The 23,250-nt window shown below is 36.1% G+C and overlaps 3 protein-coding genes across 3 annotated transcripts; 2 read left to right on the forward strand and 1 right to left on the reverse strand.

The window, feature by feature from the left end:
• The first annotated feature begins 883 nt into the window (after positions 1-883).
• Positions 884-9,797, forward strand: LOC135468380 (intraflagellar transport protein 43 homolog). Its single transcript, XM_064746611.1, has 9 exons — positions 884-969; positions 2,509-2,601; positions 5,814-5,893; positions 6,097-6,132; positions 6,577-6,629; positions 6,952-7,024; positions 7,613-7,688; positions 7,829-7,891; positions 9,033-9,797. The coding sequence occupies exons 1-9, from the start codon at positions 931-933 to the stop codon at positions 9,138-9,140; spliced, it is 621 nt and encodes a 206-aa protein (XP_064602681.1). The 5' UTR covers positions 884-930; the 3' UTR covers positions 9,141-9,797.
• A 2,698-nt stretch (positions 9,798-12,495) lies between these two features.
• Positions 12,496-19,665, reverse strand: LOC135468855 (spermatogenesis-associated protein 17-like). The gene is made up of 10 exons (XM_064747312.1): positions 19,398-19,665; positions 18,456-18,545; positions 17,974-18,055; positions 17,765-17,815; positions 17,016-17,119; positions 16,184-16,339; positions 14,977-15,127; positions 14,218-14,366; positions 13,538-13,667; positions 12,496-12,778 (listed from the first exon to the last, which is right to left on the reverse strand). Exons 1-10 carry the CDS (start codon positions 19,463-19,465, stop codon positions 12,704-12,706), a joined length of 1,056 nt encoding a protein of 351 aa, XP_064603382.1. The 5' UTR covers positions 19,466-19,665; the 3' UTR covers positions 12,496-12,703.
• A 54-nt stretch (positions 19,666-19,719) lies between these two features.
• LOC135469011 (uncharacterized) lies at positions 19,720-23,099 on the forward strand. Its single transcript, XM_064747527.1, has 4 exons — positions 19,720-19,854; positions 20,860-21,296; positions 21,545-21,660; positions 22,157-23,099. Exons 1-4 carry the CDS (start codon positions 19,799-19,801, stop codon positions 22,508-22,510), a joined length of 963 nt encoding a protein of 320 aa, XP_064603597.1. The 5' UTR covers positions 19,720-19,798; the 3' UTR covers positions 22,511-23,099.
• The last annotated feature ends 151 nt before the right edge of the window (positions 23,100-23,250 follow it).

Consider the following 23,250-nt stretch of genomic DNA (forward strand, 5'->3'; position numbering starts at 1 on the left):
CATGACTGGTCCAACTTACAAATGGTTTTCACTGACTGGAAAGACTGGCAGTCATTCTGTGTTACTGTTTTATTCATGGGATCTACAGAAACTTCAACGCACTCAGCTGTTATTTTTGTTATTAGCATTACACTGAACCCCAACACCATTAGCGTTTACAGCATAAACACATCATTCTGTGTCACAGTTGCTCTGCCATTGTAATGCACTGATCATGCCCACAGGGAAATGCATGCAGGCCAGATGGTGTCACAAGAGAGAATTCTTCAGTATGAGATTAAACAACAATCAAGTGAATAAATCAGAAGAGAGGCTGAAAGAGTATTGCAAATGAGAAAGTAAGAAATATGGAGAAAATTAAACTTCGGTTAAAGAGACTTAATAGAATCTTAATTTTCAAGTGTGACAAGTAGAATACCAGTATAACTCCTTGCAACATATGCTTTGCAATAATGTTAAAGAGCTGTTATCAGAGAGAATTTAAGAAAATTTATATTCTTGTGACAATGATGATCGAGAAACTGACAGGAAAGTATAGTATACGTGTAACAAAAGAGAATGAATATCTATTAGCTCCGGCATCTCTGAACAAACTATTTATGTACATTAAATATTGAGGTCTATTTTTAACCATTTCTGATATTTACCTGCATGTCTGTAAGAAATTATTAAATGGCACTTGAAGACCACAACTTTTAATTTACTTAAACTACAAACAGGCATATCTTCTGTTTTTCCTGGTATACAATATGAGCTGTGCAGCGTGTATCGTAGTTCTGAAGCAGGGAAATTCATCTTGAAACACGTGCTTTTGTTTACATCTGTCACTACCCACAGTCCTCTGCGGCTCGAGGCGGAAATCGCATATTTGCCTTGACGACTACGGGACTCTCGAAGAAGCCAAGGTCGATATATAGGATATTTAGAAGAATGGACAGCGATGATCTTGGGTTCGGGTCTAAATCACGAGTATGAAATCATTATATCTTCCGTTTGAAGGGGTGACTGATTTACAGTGATGAATAGAGTCGGTATCTTAACATAGAACTAATAGAATATCTTCTTAAAAATATGGTGACGGAAAATGGAACATGAATAGTGCTAATTGAACAGCGCGGACTTGTCCATAATGATTTCTTTCTTTTTCACAGTTAAGGTAGTATTTTTTATAAAATCCACATTATTTAAAAATTTTTATGTCAAAGCTTTTGATAAGCACCTGAAGACAAAATGATAATCAGACTAGCTGCAGTACATTGTGAAAACTGATTAGTAGCATAAGCAAGCCACTAAGTGACTCAGTGTCAGTACGTTAGTTTAAAATTCAGACATTCATCGCACAAGCAAGAATGTTGGAAGCAGGGAGATCTCATTTGCTGTCATTTCAAGCTGTCACTGAGAAAATTTTATTGGCTGACAACAGATGCCATTCAACTATTAAAAAAAAGACAGACATGCTTTTTCTTAGCAAGACTGTCATTTCCTCCATGTTTTGGATGGCAAAGCAGTTTCACATAACCCATTCCTGTCAGGCTGTACATTGAAATGACACACTGAAAGAAGAGACGGATCTTGAGGCTAACATTCTTTGTGACACAAGTACATCAGTATCTCTAGAAAGATTTCAGATTCCCACTTACTTACATTACCAGTAGTCGCAACCAGACTCACCTGGTCAGTTGAATCTTGAATACCATTTGCTTCATTCATTACCCTCATTACCCTTGAATTGGTGATTGGAACTACGTGTGTGGGTTGATTTCTTAGTGAGATACTGGTGGACTCTTTTTAAATATGTCCAGTGTCATTTGGGAGGACTAGGCTGGCATCATGCTGGTGAGGTTGATGACACACTTCCTTGCATTTCAAACAGTTTTACAGAAGTCTTAAACCTAATATGTGGCCTCCGAGGCTGAGCTTGTTAGCGCAACAACACAGCGCAATGATCCAGGTGCCACCCACCAATGCAGTTGTTGTGAGTTCAAGTTCAGCTCATACTAGCTTCCTTTGTAGCCATACGTGGGAAAGTCTGACAGCAACCTGCGCATGATCTTGGATTCCCCTGGGCTCTGCCAAGTTTCCTCCCACCATAATGCTTGCTACCGTTGTGTAAATGAAATTTTCTCGAATATGAAGTTAAACACGAATCAAATAAATGCATACATAAATGAAATGTGTATTAATGTTGCATTATTTTGGAATAGTTCCATCAAATATGAATACACTACACATGTTTTTGTTTGATGGGACTACTAAGTGTAGAATACAGTTCCCAAATGAAAGTTCCCAAATAAAAAGTTCGCAAGAATTTGTCTAGACTAATTTGATGCATATGGAAAAATTAATACCAACCGTAGAATCCAAGCTTTCAAGTACATTGTATTTTTGGGTATGGAACATGGTCTATTTCCATCAGTGTTTGTGGTGATTCCAAGTAATACTTTTTTCTTTCAGATTTAAAATGAAAATTTGTGTGCCTTTATCAAGAATGTGTTGGATCTGTTTCAGAGTGCTAAATCTGGCAGACGAGCTGGTCGATCAGGCCCCTCACAGGCTGCTTCAGTAGAGGAGGACAACCTTACCCATGATACCCTAGCTACGGTACATACATTATACTCCTTAAACATGTTTAATACTGCTAATTTTTAGAGATCATGTGTTTGGTGTCATTCACATTAACTCCGATGTAACTTTATAGTACCATGGATTTTAAAAAAGGACATTTCACATGTTCTTTTAAAATTACACAATTCAAGATCATTGCATCTGTGTCACAAATTCACACAGTAATTTAACATAATAATAAATTTTTAATTCAGCTGCAACTCTCAGATTTTCCTGAAAAAGTTCACTAAAGAACAAACAGAAGTTCATATACGAACTTCAATTGAATATTTAGATTTCTGTGTCTTACATGTTTGATAAGAGATGATTTTATCATTGCCTGGGAACTATGGATATCTAGATAATAACCAGCATGTTCAGGCGTCTTTCATTATGCATGGCTTGCTTTATTGGGTATTTGGCATACACAAGTAGATTCTACAGTATACATGTATTCTCCTTTTCTGATCTTTGACAGTGCATTTAAATATTCAAATATTCAGCATGCTCATTTAAATATTCAGCATGTATACATGTTCTAAATATATTTTATAAATGACCTGTTGAATGCATTAATTTGAACCATTAAGTGTAATGTTTTATTATTGATATAAAAATGAAATGTCAGAATTTATTTCACAGATAAAAGTGTTATTTCACATATTAGATATCACTTTTGTGATGTTTCAGTCTGAGCTCAGCAAGATGACGTCATAACTTAGGTTTAGTCAACTTTATCATTCCTACATTACATGACGAGACACACAGTCATGCAAGATGTTATCTACCGCGTCATGCTATACACAAGTCTTTGACAGCTTACAGTTAAAGTGTTCAATATAAAAGTCTTCAAATATACAAAATCATCATATTGTCAAAAGATAAATAATAAAACAGAGCTTTATGTCTCATGGGTTATCATTTCCACCTCTGATGCAAGCAATATTTAAGGTATTCAACCTTCGCTGTCCAATATCCTCTATTCTCTGCATGGACAGAAGACTGCTTGCCTGGCTGAGGTGAAAATTTAAGGTGTATATTTTGTATTATTATGTTTGGTGTACTCAGAAAGGTGTTTTGAAAATAGAATGATAACTTTATTCTTAATGGAAAAGTTCCAACACAAGAGTAAAATTCTATGGCCTTGAGATGACTTGAAAAACTTACTCTTTGAGGCTAACTTGTAGGGAAAATACAGCAGTTCCTGCAAAATTGAAAAAAAAAAAAAAAATTGAAATTTCCAGATGACGAGAGTGTTATGATCAGATTTGTCAAATATCAAATTAACTGGTATCAAATGTGATTGATAAAGGCATGTACATAATTAAGTATACTATAACTTGAAAATTATCGAAACGGTAGAGCTTTCTGATGTAGGGAGGTAACAGAAAATAAAAATATCTTTTTTTAATATTGGCAAAAGTCCTTTGACATCACTACAATGTAAGCTGCGTTAGAAAAGCAAAATAGCCAGTCAACTGAAATAATGATTTAAATATTGATATAATGATGTGTTTGCCTGACCTTTGAATTAGGAGGCTACATTTCACCTTAATGAAGATGACGAGGCGATTCTGGAGGGGGTACGGTTTCTCAGTAGAGCTCTTTGTGTCTGCTTATTAATTCACTAGGCGTTTCTGTAGCGATAAAGCCGTACAAGTCAGCTGTTTAGATTTTGTGTTGGTAGTCAACATTGCCTTAATAATCTGTTTTTTTTTGTGTTCTTTTTTTCTTGCTTATTTGTGTGTATTTGTTACCTGCTTTATTTTCTTAGTCATACTTTTTTAGTGTACTGGGTGATGAGTGCTTTCACTGTAGTTTAATTGTTGTCACCTGTCAGAGATTTCATGTACAAGTATATGTACCTTAAGTTACATCCAATCATACCTGGTATGCAAAACATAGATTGAGAACATTTTGCAACTTACACAAAGTAAAACCAGATGTTGCCAGGTATTCAACCCGTTTGTCACTGGTACTGTAATTCTTCAACCTTTTTTGCAAGCATTAATAAGGCATTAATATGTGTAGACAGATTAAATTATACTTTTTGTGGAACCCTGGATTAAGGTAAAACCAAATGAAGCATTGCTTCTTGTGAAAATTGCACTCATTAAATTAACATTCTAATCCAGTGATAATGCAGGAAGGAGTACAGAAATTGTTGTGTATACACTTAAGGAATGTGAAAGTAATGTGCTTGACAAGAACAGAAACTATGTAACAAACTTTAATTTGTCAGTGGCTCCTGGAGTCCATGTGGAATCCTTGTATTAATTTGTACTAACACATGCCTTGTTACCATCACATACAAGTAGAACCTTTTTAGTTTAGTCTGTGTGACGTGCTATATCCTAATACTTCAATGCTATAAATGTACTTGTGTCTCTGTCTTACAGCACTATCAGGTGTTGTAGGCTCATTCACATACCAGTAGTAGCACTCGCGTGCTGCTTTTGCAGGGATAATTAGGGCTTTTATGTATAGGCTGCTACTCTTGGCAGTTGCTATAATGAAGGTCAGAATTTAATCTGCAGTTGTTTGTAGCATCACACAGGACAGCTTGTTGCTGTGGATAATGCCATAACTCATAGGAGAGAGTGATTCATAAAGATTCATTATTTTGAAAAAGGAAATGGGATTGTGTCACCAGCATAGGAGATGTATACTTGAGGTAATAATTCTTCGTGATGTTTTTTGAGAAAATAAAGCAGAAAATTTAAACTAAAAACAGGCGTTCATATAAATAGAGAGAAGTATGCCACTGTGACGTATGGAGGTTTGTATGCTCCCTTCATTATTTTGTCATAGACATTATGCCAGCTACAATGTGTGATTGCTTTGTATACTGGACCCAAGTGGCTGCTTTTACAGAACCGTTATAACCTGAGAGTGTCCAAGAAAACACATATTAAGGACATATACATGTATATCACTTTGGTAAATGCGCCTGATGCTAAGTTATAACAGGTGTATAAAACTGGTTCCAGTGCAGCACAGGTGACATAGCCATGTTGGATCCTGAACACAAGAATGTCGTAGTCCCTCCTGCAGTGTGTCTTTCATTATGTGCACTGGACCGTAAAATCCTTTGGTCACAGATCCAACATTGACATGAGTACAAGCCATGTATAGAGAATTCATGTATTGTACACGATTATTTGGATCTGCGCTTCAGTCATGTATATTCCGTATGTTTGATTGTACAGAGTAGTGGGGGAGGTCCCCCTGTGCCGTCCAGGAGAGTGTCAGGATGGGGAGAGGACCCAGCACCCAAGAGACTTGGCAGGTAAGGGCATTTCCAATGCCATGGCTATGAGGCTAAGATTGGAAACATGCTCTTTTTATATAAATATTGAAGGGTATAGCATGTGTGTGTCACAGTTCTCTAAATGTTCTGGATCATTAGAATACTGTGTTGTCCACACATCCTGTATAGTACAAACCCCTGGTAATTATTTTAACCATCTTGATATTATTGTTTTCTTTCAGACGTGGTCTTGGTGAGGGATTTGAGCCTTATGAAGAGTGAGTACATATACCATGATTTTTTAGTCACAAACAAAACTAAATGGCTGTCACCTGTATACCATTTTTCATACTCTTGAATTACTGATTATATTATTGTATTGTCCTGTTGTTTGTCTGTACATGCATAAACTTTTTGACATTACCGCTATACCTGCAGTGCTGCTTCTCGTGGAGTTCTAAAGTTCCTTCACTTTGTGTCTGTGCCATCAGATGCATTTTGAAAACGAGCCCAAAAAATGATGCTTTTTATATATTTGTTTTCATATAAACACTATATTTGACGAACTGCTTCATTTAAGCTGAAATTGAAATAGAACAGTCCTGTGTATTTCGATCATCTAGACCAAACCTGATGGCATTGTCTTTTATCAACTCTGCCATGATGGGTGTATCTTGAGGTTTCAAAACTATTATTAATACAGAATGTCTTGTTGTTTGTAGTGAGAGACTGAGACCACGGACACCTGACAAGGGAGAGGAGTCAGATGACAATGGTATTTACCTCTTGTAGATTTTGTATGAGTGAAAGACTAATTTAATTTCTGTACATTTTTATACAGTTATGGACCAATGCACCCCACATGTATGTTGTCATTACTGTTTTTACGACACAGCAAAGTCTAAATAATGTTCCAAATTCACATCTATATTTCTTAGATGTTTCACTCTTTAAACAGCAGGATTTTCTGGTTATCGCGTTTGTTTTTTTTTTTAGGTCATGAAAAATCAGGACTTACATATGTTTCTGTTTCTTTAAAACATGAATTGTGTTCTCAGAAAAAATTTTGTTTTCAAGACTAAGATTTCTGATTTCAGACATTCCAGTAATTCCAGACTTAGAGGACCAGCAGGAAGATGAAATTACCACAAAAGTTGCTGTGGCTCCTACGTATGTAGTCAGCTTATAAAGGCTTTTGTTTTTGTACTGCACATACATCAGTTAGAAATAACGATCTCTTCTATCTGTGAATGTTAGGAGATAAAAGTGATTTGTTTGTATTCTTTTATCAAATTCATTCTATGGCAATATTATTATCAGGCTTGAGAAATACAGTATATTTAATTTGACAGTTGTCCCAAAATTTTCCAGAAAAAGTGTTTTAAAGGCAGATGAAGGTCTTACAATATTACTTACATTGTAAGTGCTGAAACTTACATTTTCCTCCAGTAATTTTCTACTTTCGCAAACCTCTTTCCTCCCATCATAATGGTGGTGATCGACGTCGAATAAGTGATATAGTCTTGAGTATGGCGGAAAACCCCAATCAGGTAAATCCATAAATACAAACAACCTTTCTAAGATCTTCACATCTCTCAGAATCATGCAAAGTGAGTACCTGGGTCAGTTGTGATGATATTTATGGTCATTTACTTTATGATTGCATCAGAGGTATACATCTGTTGTCTTTTAAATTGGAAATAATCAGTTTAGATTGTAACAGATTATCAGATGTTGGCTTGTTCCTTCTGTCTTCAGTGTAGCAGTGAACCGAGTGGCGACCTACATAGAGCTGGATAATGACTTGCTGAGACAGGCGGCCTTCCTCACACTGGTCAGTTTGTTGATGATATTCAGTTTTATGTAAATATTTAAACAATTGCAAAATAATAATGCACAGCCTCTGTGTTCCATTTTTGAAATATTCAATATCCCCATAAAAATATTTAATGATATTTCCATTCTTGTTGGCAGGACAATGATATTGACTTGAAGATACTGACAAGAGGTTTATCAGGGGAGGCTGATTTGGTGGAGGTATGATGGTTGGGTACAGTTATTTTAATTATGTGATTTCGCTGAAGGGATTACTGTAATTCTTCAACCTTTTCACATGTTTGCATGATGTTTATTCAAGCATATTCTGAATGCATTTGTCTGTGTGGTCTGGATAAAATTACATTTTTGTGAAGCCCTGATTCCATTTAAACATTCCATATTTGGTTTTTAGGTTCATATTGAGGTGAATTAGCTTCCTGTTTGAGGCTTTTGTTGATCGCATTTTTGGTTTCCATGGCAACTGACAAATAGGCTTGCCCTAGAACATTAAAGGTTTAGTATAGTGCTGATGAAATGAACGAGAGAGCCACTTTATACATCATTAACATGCTTGTTCAATCCACTTCCACTGACATTTCCACCAAACACCTATTCAAGGGCTTGAATTTAACTGTTGAATAACCTGGAATTTAAGTACTAATGGCGTGGAAAATCATGGAATATCATGGAATTTTAGTATTAATGGACTGGAAAATCATGGAATTTTAGTATTAATGGACTGGAAAATCATGGAATATCATGGAATTTTAGTATTAATGGACTGGAAAATCATGGAATATCATGGAATTTTAGTATTAATGGACTGGAAAATCATGGAATATCATGGAATTTTAGGACTAATGGACGGGAAAATCATGGAATATCATGGAATATTAAAACTCCATCTCTGTATGAACCCTGATCATGTGATACATCTAATTGTTCCCTGTATCTCAAAGACCTACATCTTTGCCAGAGTACTTGTACAAAAGTTCTAGAAAGAACAACTGTCTTATTTTCAAGGAGATAGACGGTGTGAATGATTGATAGTTCTCTCTCTCCTGGCAGAAGAAAATGCCTAGCAAGGTAAAAGTGGGTTGTTGTTTACAAATAATTAACTAATTAACATTAATATTGACTATTCAATAAAAATCTGTGTACCGCTAAAAAAACATTTATGAACTTGTGCATAAATTAATCAGGAAAAACTGTTAATTAGGCTTGATTAATTTTATGTTGGTATCATATTGATTGATTAATATATATAAGCATTGACTTTTGAAGTTTCCATGTGACTAAAATTTGGTTGCTTCTGGTCTGACAGATATAATTTGACGTGCATTTCCTTGTCATCTTGTAGGAGGATAAAGTGTGGGAATGGGATCGACTTTTCACAGAGGTGACCTCTGACCTGACGATGACATTGGAAAAAGATGATACAGAAGAAAAGGACTCTGTAGATAGATAGTACGGTGCGATAACCAGCAGTCTTTTGATTTAAATGTAAATAAAAGTACAAGATATTCAAAGATCTTTATGCCATTCTCTTTATCAGGACCCATAGCTTACATCAGAATTTGTTACACACATTTTCTCTTTAGGTAAATTGATAATACATGAAATGATATATGTACTGGTACTTTTAAGGCCATAATATAATGACAAATGAAATGAATTATACATTCAGTACTGTTCAGGTATCACACTTCCCTACATTGAAATTATCCCATTGAAAGATAAGTCGTTAATAAATACCACAAATTCATATCCCCAGAGAAAAGCCTGTGCTTTTAGACAAACATCATGTGAGTCAATACGAAGTCGATGTCCAGTTTAGGAAAATAATCATCAAATTTAAATGTATAGTTGCTTTTGCTCGGCAATATTAATCCATGAATGTTTTGTGTTACTTCAGTGCAACGTATTTTTAGCGTTTTTCATATTTCATGATGCATAGGGTGTATATGGTTGTTATGTAGTAAGTGAAATATCTGGACTATTGGTTATATAATACATGTACATGTATGTCAGTTGAAGACGATTTCCGTCCACATTTATACGTGTATATGCAGGTGCACTCTACTACTTATTTAACTCTTATTGTTATGTAATAAATTATTTTCGGTGAAAACAAAGACTAAAATTTGTTCCAGTTTTCCATGTGATTTGTTCTTAAACACTGAAAGAATCTCCTAACATATCCCAACAAGCTGTCAAGGGGTAATGTTCATGTACTTTTCAAAGATCAGTGATTTCCTATGATTTACCCACTGGTTTCCTCCACCAACAAACTCAACCTTTGGTGCTTAATGAGGCTTTACAAAAATTCATATTTGCTGGTCACAATGCATCTCAGTTTTAAATTTTAGGAATTTTACCAATTTTAAACAAGGCTGATAAGGTAATTATTTAAATTATTTTAAAATAATAGCAAAATTGATTGGATTTGTGCTGATCACTTTTTGTGCCAAAGATCTCTGGTATAACCTTTTTAAGTGAAAAATTTAGTATGGCCTTAAACACTGACCAATCAAATACGTAGGTGACAAGGGAGCCAGCAGGATGTACATTTTGAACAGCATTGTTACAAGATTGAATTGAAGTATATTTAGTTATTTGATAAGTGTTTAATACTATGATCAAGACAGGTTTCTTTTTATTGAGTCCTGTTTAAGACCTCAGTAATATTTCACTTAAATACATGACAGCAGGGGTGGGGTTTCAGGGGTAGAGGAAAATGTAGAGCATGAGTAAGTAACAGCAGGCATGGGACAAGTGACAAACTTTCCTATATGGGATGCTCATACCTTCAGCTGGGGAGTGCAAATGTGTAACTGGTACCTGTATGTGTGTGGAAGGCAAAGAAAGTGATTATAAAGTTCACATAAAAAAACCACATACCAACAATGTTCTGAGGGCAGAGGAGACAGAAGAATCTCCAGGATTTCATATATTAGGTGTGTCTAATAGTTTATAAACATGCGTCTTAACACTCTGACATCCTCCCTCTATACCCCAGAATTTCAGATTTATGACTTTAACAAAGCACTTAATATATGGAGGGGCCTCCGTGGCTCAGGTAGTTAGCGCACTAGCGCACATAATGACCCAGGAACCTCTCTCCAATGTGGTCGCTGTGGTCGCTGTGAGTTCAAGTCCAGCTCATGCTGGCTTCCTCTCCGACTGTATGTGGGAAGGTCTGCCAGCAGCCTGCAGATGGTCGTGAGTTTCCCCCGGGCTCTGCCCAGTTTCCTCCTACCATAATGCTGGCTGCCGCCGCATAAGTGAAATATTCTTGAGTACGGCGTAAAACACCAATCAAATAAATAAATAAATAAATAATATGTGGAATGAGGCTAGGTAAACAAGCTAGAGTCAAATGGTGAGAGCATTGTATCCTGTATTCGTTGCACCATCCAGTTAACCAGAATGTTTCAAAGTTAACTACACCAGTTAAAATGTGTTACAATTCTGTCAGCCAACAAGCTTTAAGCGGATTGGTGACTACGTAGTATGAGTAATAGTTATAGCATGATCAGCTGTAATTCAGACTTTTCGCAAGTTTGCAAGATGTTTGCAAGCATATTCTGAAGGCATCATTCTGAAATTTATATTTTTTATGAAGCCCTGAATTAGGCAACCCAACCAGTGTAGTTTTGTATCCAAAATACAGTTTAAAGGGTGCATAGATCACTCCGAAAGTTGCTCTTTGATATGTAAAAAGGCTGAGGAATTGGGTACAGATTATATAGCCATCAAAGGGCATGCATGGGCCGGGTATAACTATAATCTGGAATGATCACATGATCATGCTATGAGTTACCACTCGACAACCAGCACTGCATCTTTTACGACCTCATTAACTTATTGAAGTGGGCTGAGCATTTGATTGTGTCAATAACTTGTATTTTAACTGGTGCAAAAGTTAATCAATCTGTTTCACTTCATATTCCACCTTAAAGCAGAATTCCCAAATCTATAGAACTTTCCACATTGACAGTTTTTCTGCTGTTGCTTTTTTGCTTTTGCCAAGATCGAAATGAAAAGCGCCATGGGATCGATGAATTCTGTATCAATAATGTTTATTGCCTCTGGAGCTGTACTATTTGGTTTTTATTGGTTCTTCCCCTGTCAGTCACCTATTAGGTATAAACAGTGTATGTTTCAGGGTGATAGACCAATGAAATGCCTAGAGAATGAATTGAGCACAATCCCTTTTGATATTCATCGTACAGTTGCCACCCTCATTCGTAATCGATGGAATGCAGATATGCAGAAAACACATTTTTTAGCCATTTTTTGGGTCAAAATGCCTCAGTTGTATGATAAATATCTGCAAATTTAAAAAATGTATGAAAATTGGTGCTCATCTTGAAGAATGTCTTCATCTACCTGTGTCCTTGGTATTTTGCTAATTCCTCTCGTTTTATAATTTCATTTTGGAATGACTTACTTATTCCTTGATGAATTGGGCTTAAGACTAATAATACGGAAAGAAAGTATGTGTATTGATAATAATAATAAAGAATGACAACTTCGTAGAAAAGAAACATTTATTTGGAACATATCATGTAGTACTAAAATAGGAAACACAGACAGACACCCCTACATATAATAGGATCTACATCAAATGAAATATATACATATATGAAAAAATATCCTGGAATTTTTTCTTAAAGCAAAAAAAACCTTTGCAAAACGAAAATAAGAAAAAAATAACAGATTGACGTATCAGCTAACATCCAAAAAACAAAACCATTCATCTGATCAGTGAAATGATTATGTATTTAACACACTTTAAGATCTACATATATTATATACAAAAACACAAAAATTACGTTTTAATAGCTTATATTACGATTCAATGTCACGAGAACTCCAAGGAACAACTAAGGTGCACTGACTCCTTCATCCAGGTAATTTCATGTCCCCACGACTAGAGCATTTGTATGAACTTGTTTGACGTCATTCAAAGAATCAGCACATGTTGTTAGTTTCAATGTACATATGTTACATAAGACTTTCCATCGTTTAGACTTGTCCCCGAGAATACGTGTCATTCAACTTCTCAAATATTGGAATGGGAGGAACCAATGATTTGAAATTCTGGAACAGAAAAACGATATTGTGATATTAAAATTATATGAAAGATTGGTTCAACTTAGTAATGTTTCCTCTTGAGGAAAATTAGTATATCCGCACCTGTCTTTGCTATGCTGCAGTACAATGCAAATGAAAGGAGTTATATTCTTAAAATGAAAATATTGTAAATCTTCAACCTTTTCAACCTATAAAAGCACTTTTTTCCCGTGGAATTTATGCATACAATTAATATGAAAATATGACCGTGCAAATTTTTTTTCTCCACCCCATAGCCCTCACAGAATGTTTCAAAATATTGGTTGCTGAGGCAGTTGAAAAAGTTGAAGAATTAGGGTAGGCAGTTTTATTTTCATTTTGTCCTACAATAAAACACAAGAGGTCTTTGGATTTCGTTGATACAATACTTGACATATATTTAAGTAATACTGATACCTATCTTTGGCATTGATCACTGATCATCTCTTCAGATCTGTAACAATGTATTCAACACACGACGTACTGTAATGTATATAACCTTGACTGTAGCCACTTTGTTTGTACAATAGCAGTCTGATTTTTTTGGCAGAGCCTCAGAGAAACCATAACTTATCATGGGTGTATTTGTCAAAACAAACAAATGTTATAAGAATTGACAATAAGGAACTAATGTATTACTTCACTGTTTTCTATTGACAGTTCTCAAGGCTCCTGACAAAACTCGCTAAGACACTAAGTTTTTTTAAACCTGCACTTAAAACTATGTGTGTTGATTATTATGCTTACCTGCTTCACAACAAACTTGTCAATATGTTCTTCCCTGAAGTACTTTGTTCCATAAGGTATATGTCCATACATGGAGGACGAGTGTAGCAGAGGTTGATACTGATCAGTCCCCTTGCTAAAGGGCATAAATCTAAAAGATACAGAATAGAAGCCTTATAACAAAAGCATAATAACAATAACATAATACTGAGTTGACTTTTTCTGACACCTGGTTACTTCAACCTTAAAGTCGATCTGAATGCTCTGTTGTTTACCATACCATCATGTAGCGGTAAAGGACATCATCTTGTAAAACAAACACTGAGGTTAAAGCCTTGGTTACGAAAATCAAAGTTAGTTTTAATATCTATTCAGTTTCTCTATTCAAGTGCCAGACTGATAGTATTTTATTTACTTAAATAGAAATATATGTGAAAGACATGCAGAAGAAAAATCAACTTGAGATTTGTAATGGAATGAATGGTAATGTCTTAATGCCACTCTGGCAGTATTGCAGCTATATTGTGGTGAAATGGTAAATGGAAAAATTAACTCGTATGACAGATGTTGAGTCAAGTAATAAAATTCTACAAAATAAATACTTCAGTGATGTGGCACAGAACAGAGCTGTTGCAGGGAGTATTATCAGAGGTATCCGGATTTAAACTGTTTGACTGACAGGTGATTTTATCATCACTTACATGTCATCATTCACCCTGTCCACCCACTCCTTATTTTTGAGGGCTTGTCTGGCCTGCTCCAGGGATGTGAAGGACGTCTCCACCCTGAGGCTTTGCTGGAATGGCTTGTATCTCTGCTTCTGTACATCAGCTGGCTCACGGAATGGACCCTTCATAACAATCAAACAACAGCTGTATATTTACCCCAGTGCAAACTATAATACAGTATTTGATACTGCCTCTTGCATATACACAATTTAATTAAAGCTTTTCTCACAAGTTACTAAATCTACATGTAGATATCTGTTACTTAAAAAGTTGATAATGAAAATATAAAAGGGAAACCTGGATGTCTTTCTTAAGGATCATAAGGAAATCCCTATTTATGTGGTAAAATGTGACATGATTCAATGGGTAACTCGTAAAAAATTTATGTTCAACTGCAATTTGGACATTATATGTAGCTCATCCTCGACTCTCTCATTATTGACAGACGAATGAAGACACTGTGCTATGCTTTTGCTTACTACACATACTGGCAGTATTCAAACCAACATTTGTGTGTAACCCTAATGCAGTGTTTCGTGTCTGCTGATAAGTTTGAATGTCTGTGTGGAAAAAGAACACAGAGGGCACTTTACTTCAATACAGCACTCTGTATTGCTCCTGGAATACTTGGGAGTTGACGAACAACAACCTCATGTAAAATGTTGGCACTCGAAACTCCATTCATGTAAGCAACCAACATGAGAACAGCGTTTTGAATACACCTATTGTTACCTGTGGTTTCTGTGGTAATGGTGGCAGCTGTTGTGGACGTGGCAAATTGTAACCCTTCCAGGACGGGTCATACGAATGCTCTGGGGATGACTTCTTCTCCACAGGTAGTGGCTTCACACTCTGTAACAAATACTCCATATCCATGGGGTAACTGAGGAAAAAAATCAAAGAAAAAAGTTGAAGAAGGAAGAAATAGATCGACATATTTATTAGATATGAATCATATAATGATTTAGAGCATATTTTTACAAAAATGTATCAGACTTCCATGACAGAGAGAGGACAAAGCTAAATATTGGAATTATATTTAATACAATAAGTAAGCAGGTTAGAGACTTGAACCGGTGAAGTTTGGGTTTTTCAGTCCACACCTCTACCGCTAGACTAAAGGGAAATATCCACCATGATACACATAATAACAAATAACTTTTTACAACCTTTTACATGAAGTAAGCATCATTTTTATGTTTTCTTCTCCTTTAACACATTTCATTTCTATTACAGCAGACCCTGTGAGTTCAAGTCCAGCTTATGCTGGCTTCTTCTCCAGCCGTACGTGGGAAGGTCTGCCAGCAATCTGCGGATGGTCGTGGGTTTCCCCTGGGCTCTGCCCGATTTTCTCCCACCACAATGATGGCCGCCGTCGTGTAAGTGAAATATTCTTGTGTAAGGTGTAAGACACCAATCAAATAGATAAATAAATATTACAGCAGATGGACTTATAACTGGAGCAAAACACTGCCCTCGTCTGGTAGCTGACACTTAAACTTCCTGGCACAACTTAATAATGAAGCAGCACGAGCATGTGGATTTATGACTGCATCTAGGACATCTACAGGTTTCAGTTTATTATTTTCTGACTGATTTGTTTTGTGTCTTATGAAGTGCTTCAATGAAAGATTATTCACTTCTTTGATAGCGATCATGTCATGTGTAAAGGAATATATGTCTTATTGCTGAATAATTATACATGTGTATACTACAGAGAGCCTTTCCTGCCTAAATTAAGTTGGATCAGAGCTGTACATGTTTAGTCTATTGTTCGTTCTTGCTTTTGTTATGATGTCTGTGGACAAACTACTAGTCGTCTTTCATGGATGATGTATACAAAATACAAATGGTCTTAAAGCTGGACAGAATTTTCCATAGCACAGAGAAAAGCATCCAAAATTTCTAACAGTACGCCATGTCACAACCAGAAACTCACGGTCTGAAGGGGGAGTTGTAGATACCAGGCATGGCTATCGTACTGACGAGATGGTGCGTCTTCCTGGCCAGGTGCTCTCTCTGCTGTCTCTCCGCTATCTCCTTCTGTCTCCTCTCAATAGCCTGCTGCTGCTCAGCAAACTCCTGTAGGTCAGATCTGAGCAAGACAAAAATAGAGTAGACTGAATAATTTGTTATACATCATTTAGCTAGGGTATTAGGATATGATCTAGTAAATCTTGAAAAAATGCTATCAGAACTGCTTTACATATACAAGTTTGTATGCACTTTGAGAGCTTACTTGAAATGATTACATGATCTCCGGTCATATGTGGGAAGGCCTGCCAGCAACCTGTGAATGATTGTGGGCATCCTCTGGACTCACAATACTGGCCACCGTTGTACAAGTGAAATGTATTCTTTCAGTATGGTGTAAACACCAGTCAAATAAATTACAAAATGAAATGATTGAAAATCTTTTACGCGACAATTTAATACACTTATGACTCTTGTACATCTGATGCAGATATTCCAAAATACTAAACTTACACACACAGAATGTGAAAAGCCATAACTTAGTACGTTATTGATACTGTAAGAAACTGATACTGTAATTTAAAATTCAAAGTAAAATTTATCAACTTTTACGTAACTTTTTTCTTATAAATGCAAACTGTCCAACTGGAGATCCCAGTGTACACGTTAATCAACTTGATTTATCAGGAAGTGAAGATCCGTTTTTAAAACAAGCAAGCACTGAATTTTTTAGATGTGATAAAAACATATTAAAAAACTAGACTGTGCAGCATGCAAGTGAATGAGTTGGTACGCACCTGACTTGTTGATTTTTGAGCTGAAGTGCTTCCAGGTAACGCTTCCTGCTATAATAGTTAAATACATACTTTCTGGTATAAAATCCTCTCCAATATTTTTGAACCTGAAAAGATTAAGAGTCACTGTGATTATATAATCAAGGTTACATTCAGGAATATTACACTTACCGGTATACGATGGCACAAAGCATTTGCTTTTCGCTGGACAACATCGATCACAAGCAGGATATGCATATTCCTGTATCCTGCAGCCAAAGTCATATGTGTCTGCTGACAAGGTTATCTCTCTTTGTTTGCTTCTGAAAACAATGGCTATGTCACTGAAGTGATTCACCTATACATATCCGTCTTTTGCACTGAATTGATGGGTCTTTTGCGGGAGAAATTTCTGTATCCTATCACTGAGTAACCATTTCAGTATTAAATTAAAAAATGATGCATGAATTAGCAAACAACTGGTTTGAAATAAAGGGTCAGGTAAAACTTCATGTACCTGTAAAAAGTTGCTGCAGTTCTACAGTTCTGTAGCAATCCCACATAATACACAAATACAAATTGTACTGACAGCAACACTACCATTCTCTCTTATACACACTTTTTTCTTGGCTGATTTTGTTGACAGCAAGTCAGTGAAACTAAATTCCAGGTATAATGACAATTTTATGCCTGAAGATAACATAGATCTGTTACAAGCAAATTGTAATAGACGATATTACATGAACATTGACTACTAACTATGTCAGACATACCTTTGTGGCCATGGCATTGTAATGGTTCAACTTCATCTGGAAAACTCTGTCCTGTATAAAAGGAACATATTTATGTTTTAGTAAGCAGATTTCTCCAGATAACATATTTAATCTATAACGAAGGGGTAAAATATGAACATATGCAACTGCCCAGAACATGTTTAAGCAATCAGGCAAAAATTAAGCTCAAAAAACAAAAATGTTCTCACCTTTACCAAGCCTCTAAAGTATCTTCTGCCCAGAAACCCTCTCCATGTTCTTTGTATTGTTGTGGCTAACCTGAACAAATGTCTACAGACAGAAAACAGTCACACTCAGCATGAACATTATATACTTGTATATATGTTATTATATGTATGTATGTTAACAAATTCAAAGGTTTAATTGCTTTAATCTCAGTTTTGGTTGTATTTTTATGTTATAGCAATAAATTTATTTATTTGATTGTTATATATGCCGTACTTATACAATGACAGCCAGCATTATGGTGATAGGAAACTTGGCAAAGCCCGGGGGAAACCCACAACCTATAACAATAAACATGTATGTAACTGAGTCAGTTTAAATATTGATTAAGGAGTAACACCTTCTGTCATGGATCTCACAACACTCTTCTGTAAGTGTACCCCATAGTCTATGACATAAAACTTGCAAATCAATGACTTACATATACACCGAGTTTTATTCTTACTTCAGATAAGCCCTTGTAACAGTAGCTCTATACCAAGCCTGTATTCTCACAATGGATTTATATTCCAGCTCCCGATTTTCTTCTGCTTCACTGTAAATAAGTAAGAGAAATGAAGGAAAATACAATGAACGCCTACATTTAGTGATTTACAGTTAATAGTGTCTGATATTTGTACATTCAGATCCAGTACAACAAAGCTTTCAAAATATTTAAGCCTACAAATAAAAACTCTCCCTTTAGACACAGTTTTACAGCCAGCTATAACTTTATAGCTGTGAATGTTCAAACTTGAAATGAATGAGTAAATTAATAATTTACAGCTTTATATCACATCAGCAATATCAGAGTCATATATTGTGGTGGGTTACAGAAAGTTTTAGTTTTGAATGAACTCAAAAAGAGACATAATATGTGGGCTTGGCTTTTAAAACCGTCCAGGCAAATGGGAAGATCAAGACAACAAAAGACCTGGCATTCAAAGGACGAAAACCAATAGTGATCAGGTACCAAATCTTAAACAACTCCTTATAGCTCATGACCCTTCAGTGTATAAGTTATTCTAGAATAGCGGTATAAGTATACCTAGTGGGCTACTTGTTTTAGTGATACACGGCAATTATAATAAAATATCACCATCTCCTGTATCAGTGCTTGTATTATTATTATTATCTTTTCAAGCCTACAGTTGAAAATTCAAGCCTACAGTGGTGTGATAACAGGCATCTGAGCACAAAGAAATATTTAAATAATATATATCAACATCATCTGTGACGATATTGTTAACATGGCGAGAGTATTACTACGTGTTGTTGTTGTTGTTATGAAGTGTATGTGTCTCGTAGGTATGGCTTTATAACAATTACTTTCACCACTGCTTGTGCAATATAACAATTGCTAAACATGGCACTTTTGTTCATCGTTTTCAATTTAAGTTCCCCTTACTTTTTCCGTCGATACGTGTCCTCAATAATACCATCCACCTGTGATAGCAGTCTCACCATGGTGGCCATTTCTCACGTCTTGGACTGTCAAATCGACGCCTTGTGGTGGAGATTTACGCTTGGATCTTTCCTTTTTTCAGGATTTGACCTATGGTTGTATATAAAATATTTCTATAAAAAATCCCATACACCCGCTGAAATGATTTCTAAATTCTTTACCACCCTTTTCAGCTTTCCCAGGTTTGAACAGGTTGCCGACAATGCTGTAGCCCTGTGGTTGCCATAGCAATCACAAACAATATGGCGGACAGGCCGCAGCTGTCATTGACCGGGAGTTAGTGTTTGGAAGTTTTAACAGTTGTACTTGATATTAATTAACTGTCGCGGTTGTGCAGAATTACAATGGCGGTGCAGATTCTTCCAATAACAAGAAAGAAGAGAGTCATCGACAAGTACAAGTGAGTTGCCATGAATAAAAGGCCTTCATCTTACTGAATACTGCTACTCTGCCAGATGTAGGTTAATTAAGGTTGGCCTATAGCATAACAGGCTACACGCAATAATGTTAGACCGGCATTAAAAAAAAAAATGTATTAATTGTATTAGTGTTAACACCAGGCAAAGTGGGTGCCTAAAAGAAAAAAAAAATAGTTCTAAACAAAAAGTACATTGTACTACCGTGCCGTTTCCGGTAATTAAGATACCCGGTACTAGCTCAGATAACAGTTCTGCATTGTATGTTTTTGTGAAACCATGGCATGGGGCCGTCTGCTTTATAGTACAAGTTATGTTTTTAAGCATTTGTTTACTATCGATATTATAAAGCATACGATATCATAACAGAAGAGCATCTATAGGCCCCTACATGTTGTAAATTATTTCATTTAGTGGCAATATAGGCCTACATGTACGCCAACACAATTAAATTAGGCAAACATTAGATTAACTGTTTCTAATGACATGACCAGTGTTTATATAGACATTTTTTTTTTAATTATTAGTCTTTATAACGCCATACTAGTACAGCAAGGCTTAGTCATAACATTTCTGCTTCAACAGGTAAGCCGGATATAGATTTGTCAGACAGGGGCCAGTGCATGTGCTTTAACCATTCTCAGCCAATCAATGCCCCACTGAATCAGTATAGACCTTTCTTTTACACCATGGTCTAAAGTATCATCAAACCCGCAAAGACTACATGTAGAAATGTTATTTTGTCAAGTTTAACAGTTATTAGCTGTGAAAACTATACTGATACAATACTCTGAAAGATATACTGGGATCATTTATTTGTCATTGCCATTTTATATATTTGACCCTGCCCTAATTTTCCTGTCCTCTGGGCTCTGCCTGGGTTCCTCCCACCATAATGCTGGATGCTGTCATATAAGTGATATACATGTATGTTCTGTACTACTTAAACAGCAATCAAGTAAATAAATAAATAATTTTCACTGTTTCAGCCCCGACACCTTTCGTGTGATCAGCACAGAGGCAGAAGGTTTGCACAGACCACTCCCAGCAAGCTCCGCGACTCAGCTTCCTTTGTACGATGAACTTCAAGTACAGAAACCAACACCGTACGTATATGACAGAGAAACACAGGTTCTACCTAAAGGCCTGCCAGACTACAGGGCTAACCGTCCCCACCCTGAAGCCACAGATTTCCTCCGTCATAACGTCCTCTTCCTGAATGAACCTGTGTGTAGCGTACACACAGGGGAGACACAGGCGGATCAGGGAAGCTGGTGGCCATCACGGACCTCTGACAAACCTCTGGAGGCTCCGTCTTATACGGTCAACACCACATTCAGGCAGGATTTCAGAAAGCGAAAAGGTGTCACGCCAGCAGCTACCAGACACTCCTCAAACCCCAACAAAGAGCCCTCCAAAGGAGCAGGTACAATGTTCACATTAACATAGCTCTCTATTCTATTGATGTATTTTTAATCATACAACAAAATGGTGTGGTTTTGTGTTTATTTTCTTTCAAAATCACTTTGAGTGTGATATTCACACTAGTATGGTGTTCAGGAGAAACATTAGAGTGAAATGAAGACATTTATATCATTTGCTGTAATCTTGTTTTGTATGTGAAGGAATGAAGAAACCACCTAGAAGTTAGTGGTTTGATATTGAATTTTCCAGTGCCAGTGAATTTTCTCAGAGGAGCTGATGGAAAACAGACACTGTGGAAAGAAGGGTTGTCCTATGAACATCAGTATAACAGTCGCCTTGATCCATCTTATCCAATTAGAGGAAAGGTAACAAATTATAAGTGTAACTTTTCTATTGTAGTCAGTTTGATTATTTCTTTAAAACTGGTAGTGGGTAAACAGCCTGACAGAAATGCATAGTTGAATAAACATATTCAGTAAGTCTCACTGTTTATTTCCCCCTTTTTTTGTTGGCAAGGCCTACATGAAACATGTTCACCAAAGACGGATGCATTAAACATTATCTTTTGAAATCAGTTGAGAAGGTTCACATGTAACCAGAGAGCTTTAAGTCAGCTAAAAATGATTTTATTGGATTTTTTTCGGCAGTGATGAGAGGCTGAAAAGAACTTGTAGAACTTAGTAGTTTGTATACTGACTGTTGTTGTGTTAAGTTTCTTGAATGGCACAAATCATAAAGCAGATTATATGTGGATAGGGCATCATTGTTGATACATTCATGTATATGTATACTTGTAAACAAGCTTCTTGTGTAAATAATGTTTAAAGAAACCTAAAAATCAGAAACATATTTTCTTCACAGAGACATGGAGCATTTGTGTGGGACAAAATGAACCCGGAGGACAGTCAGCGATTTATCGACCATTACAGTAGTCTAGCGAAACAAGAGAGGGACGTAGCGAACAATCAGTGTGCTCAAGCCACATGCAGTACAGAAAACTGCAGCGTAACCTGGCCACCAAGTAATGGATCAAGGGAGACAACTCAAGGGCAGACACATACATACATCCAGAATGGAACTGCAGAATCCAGTTCAAAATGTCAAAACAACAATAATGTATTTCAGGAAGCCAAAAATATGCCATCCAGGCGTCAGTCTGTAACCTTGGCAACTAGCTGTGGAATGACAGCTGACCTGCCCCCAGTAGATCAATAGCTAGCTAGTAGGGATCATCTAAGGGTTTCTCGGAGGATTTCACGTGCTGTGATCAGAAGTTTTCATCCCTAACTTGTTCAGTTGTTTAAATGGTAAAAGCATAATCACTACAGCCATCTTACGGTTAGATGAAATTATCTATGACAGAAATAAAGAAGTTATAAGTCAAAAATGGGGTCATGAAAATTAGCATCATGCATGAATTTTATAATTATGTATGCCTATGTTATGAAATACATTTATATATATTCATATCATTTAGGAAGACTAGGAGAATAGCACATCAGTATTAGATGAGAGTGATGACAGTCCACTGTGCCTTATCTTTATTTACATAAGAACAGAACTATATTGAAATATTATGGATACATTATTATCGAACAATCCATCAATCAATCTACATGTAGCAGTATTATACCAATCAAGTGGCAAAGCTTGTAGCACACACAGTACACATTGTAATGGTGTGTTAACCAGAAGCTTATTGTAGATAAGCTTTTGTTCATATTACACAACTCTTTTTGTATTGGTTTTTATATTAATTTAGAGGAGATGTTAACTCCTGTCTGTGATATGTTTTTTTCACAATATACACTTATGTTACTTATTTAAACATGTTACTTTGCCAATGTTTCTTGTTGATTGCCAAACAAATTGATTTTGCTCAGTACTCTTTTAACAGAGAAAATAAAGTATTAATGAAATGTATTTTAGGTTTCTGAGTCAATTTTCTTGTACCC

The sequence above is a fragment of the Liolophura sinensis genome, chromosome 6, assembly GCF_032854445.1.
Source record: "Liolophura sinensis isolate JHLJ2023 chromosome 6, CUHK_Ljap_v2, whole genome shotgun sequence".
NCBI classification, from domain to species: domain Eukaryota; kingdom Metazoa; phylum Mollusca; class Polyplacophora; order Chitonida; family Chitonidae; genus Liolophura; species Liolophura sinensis.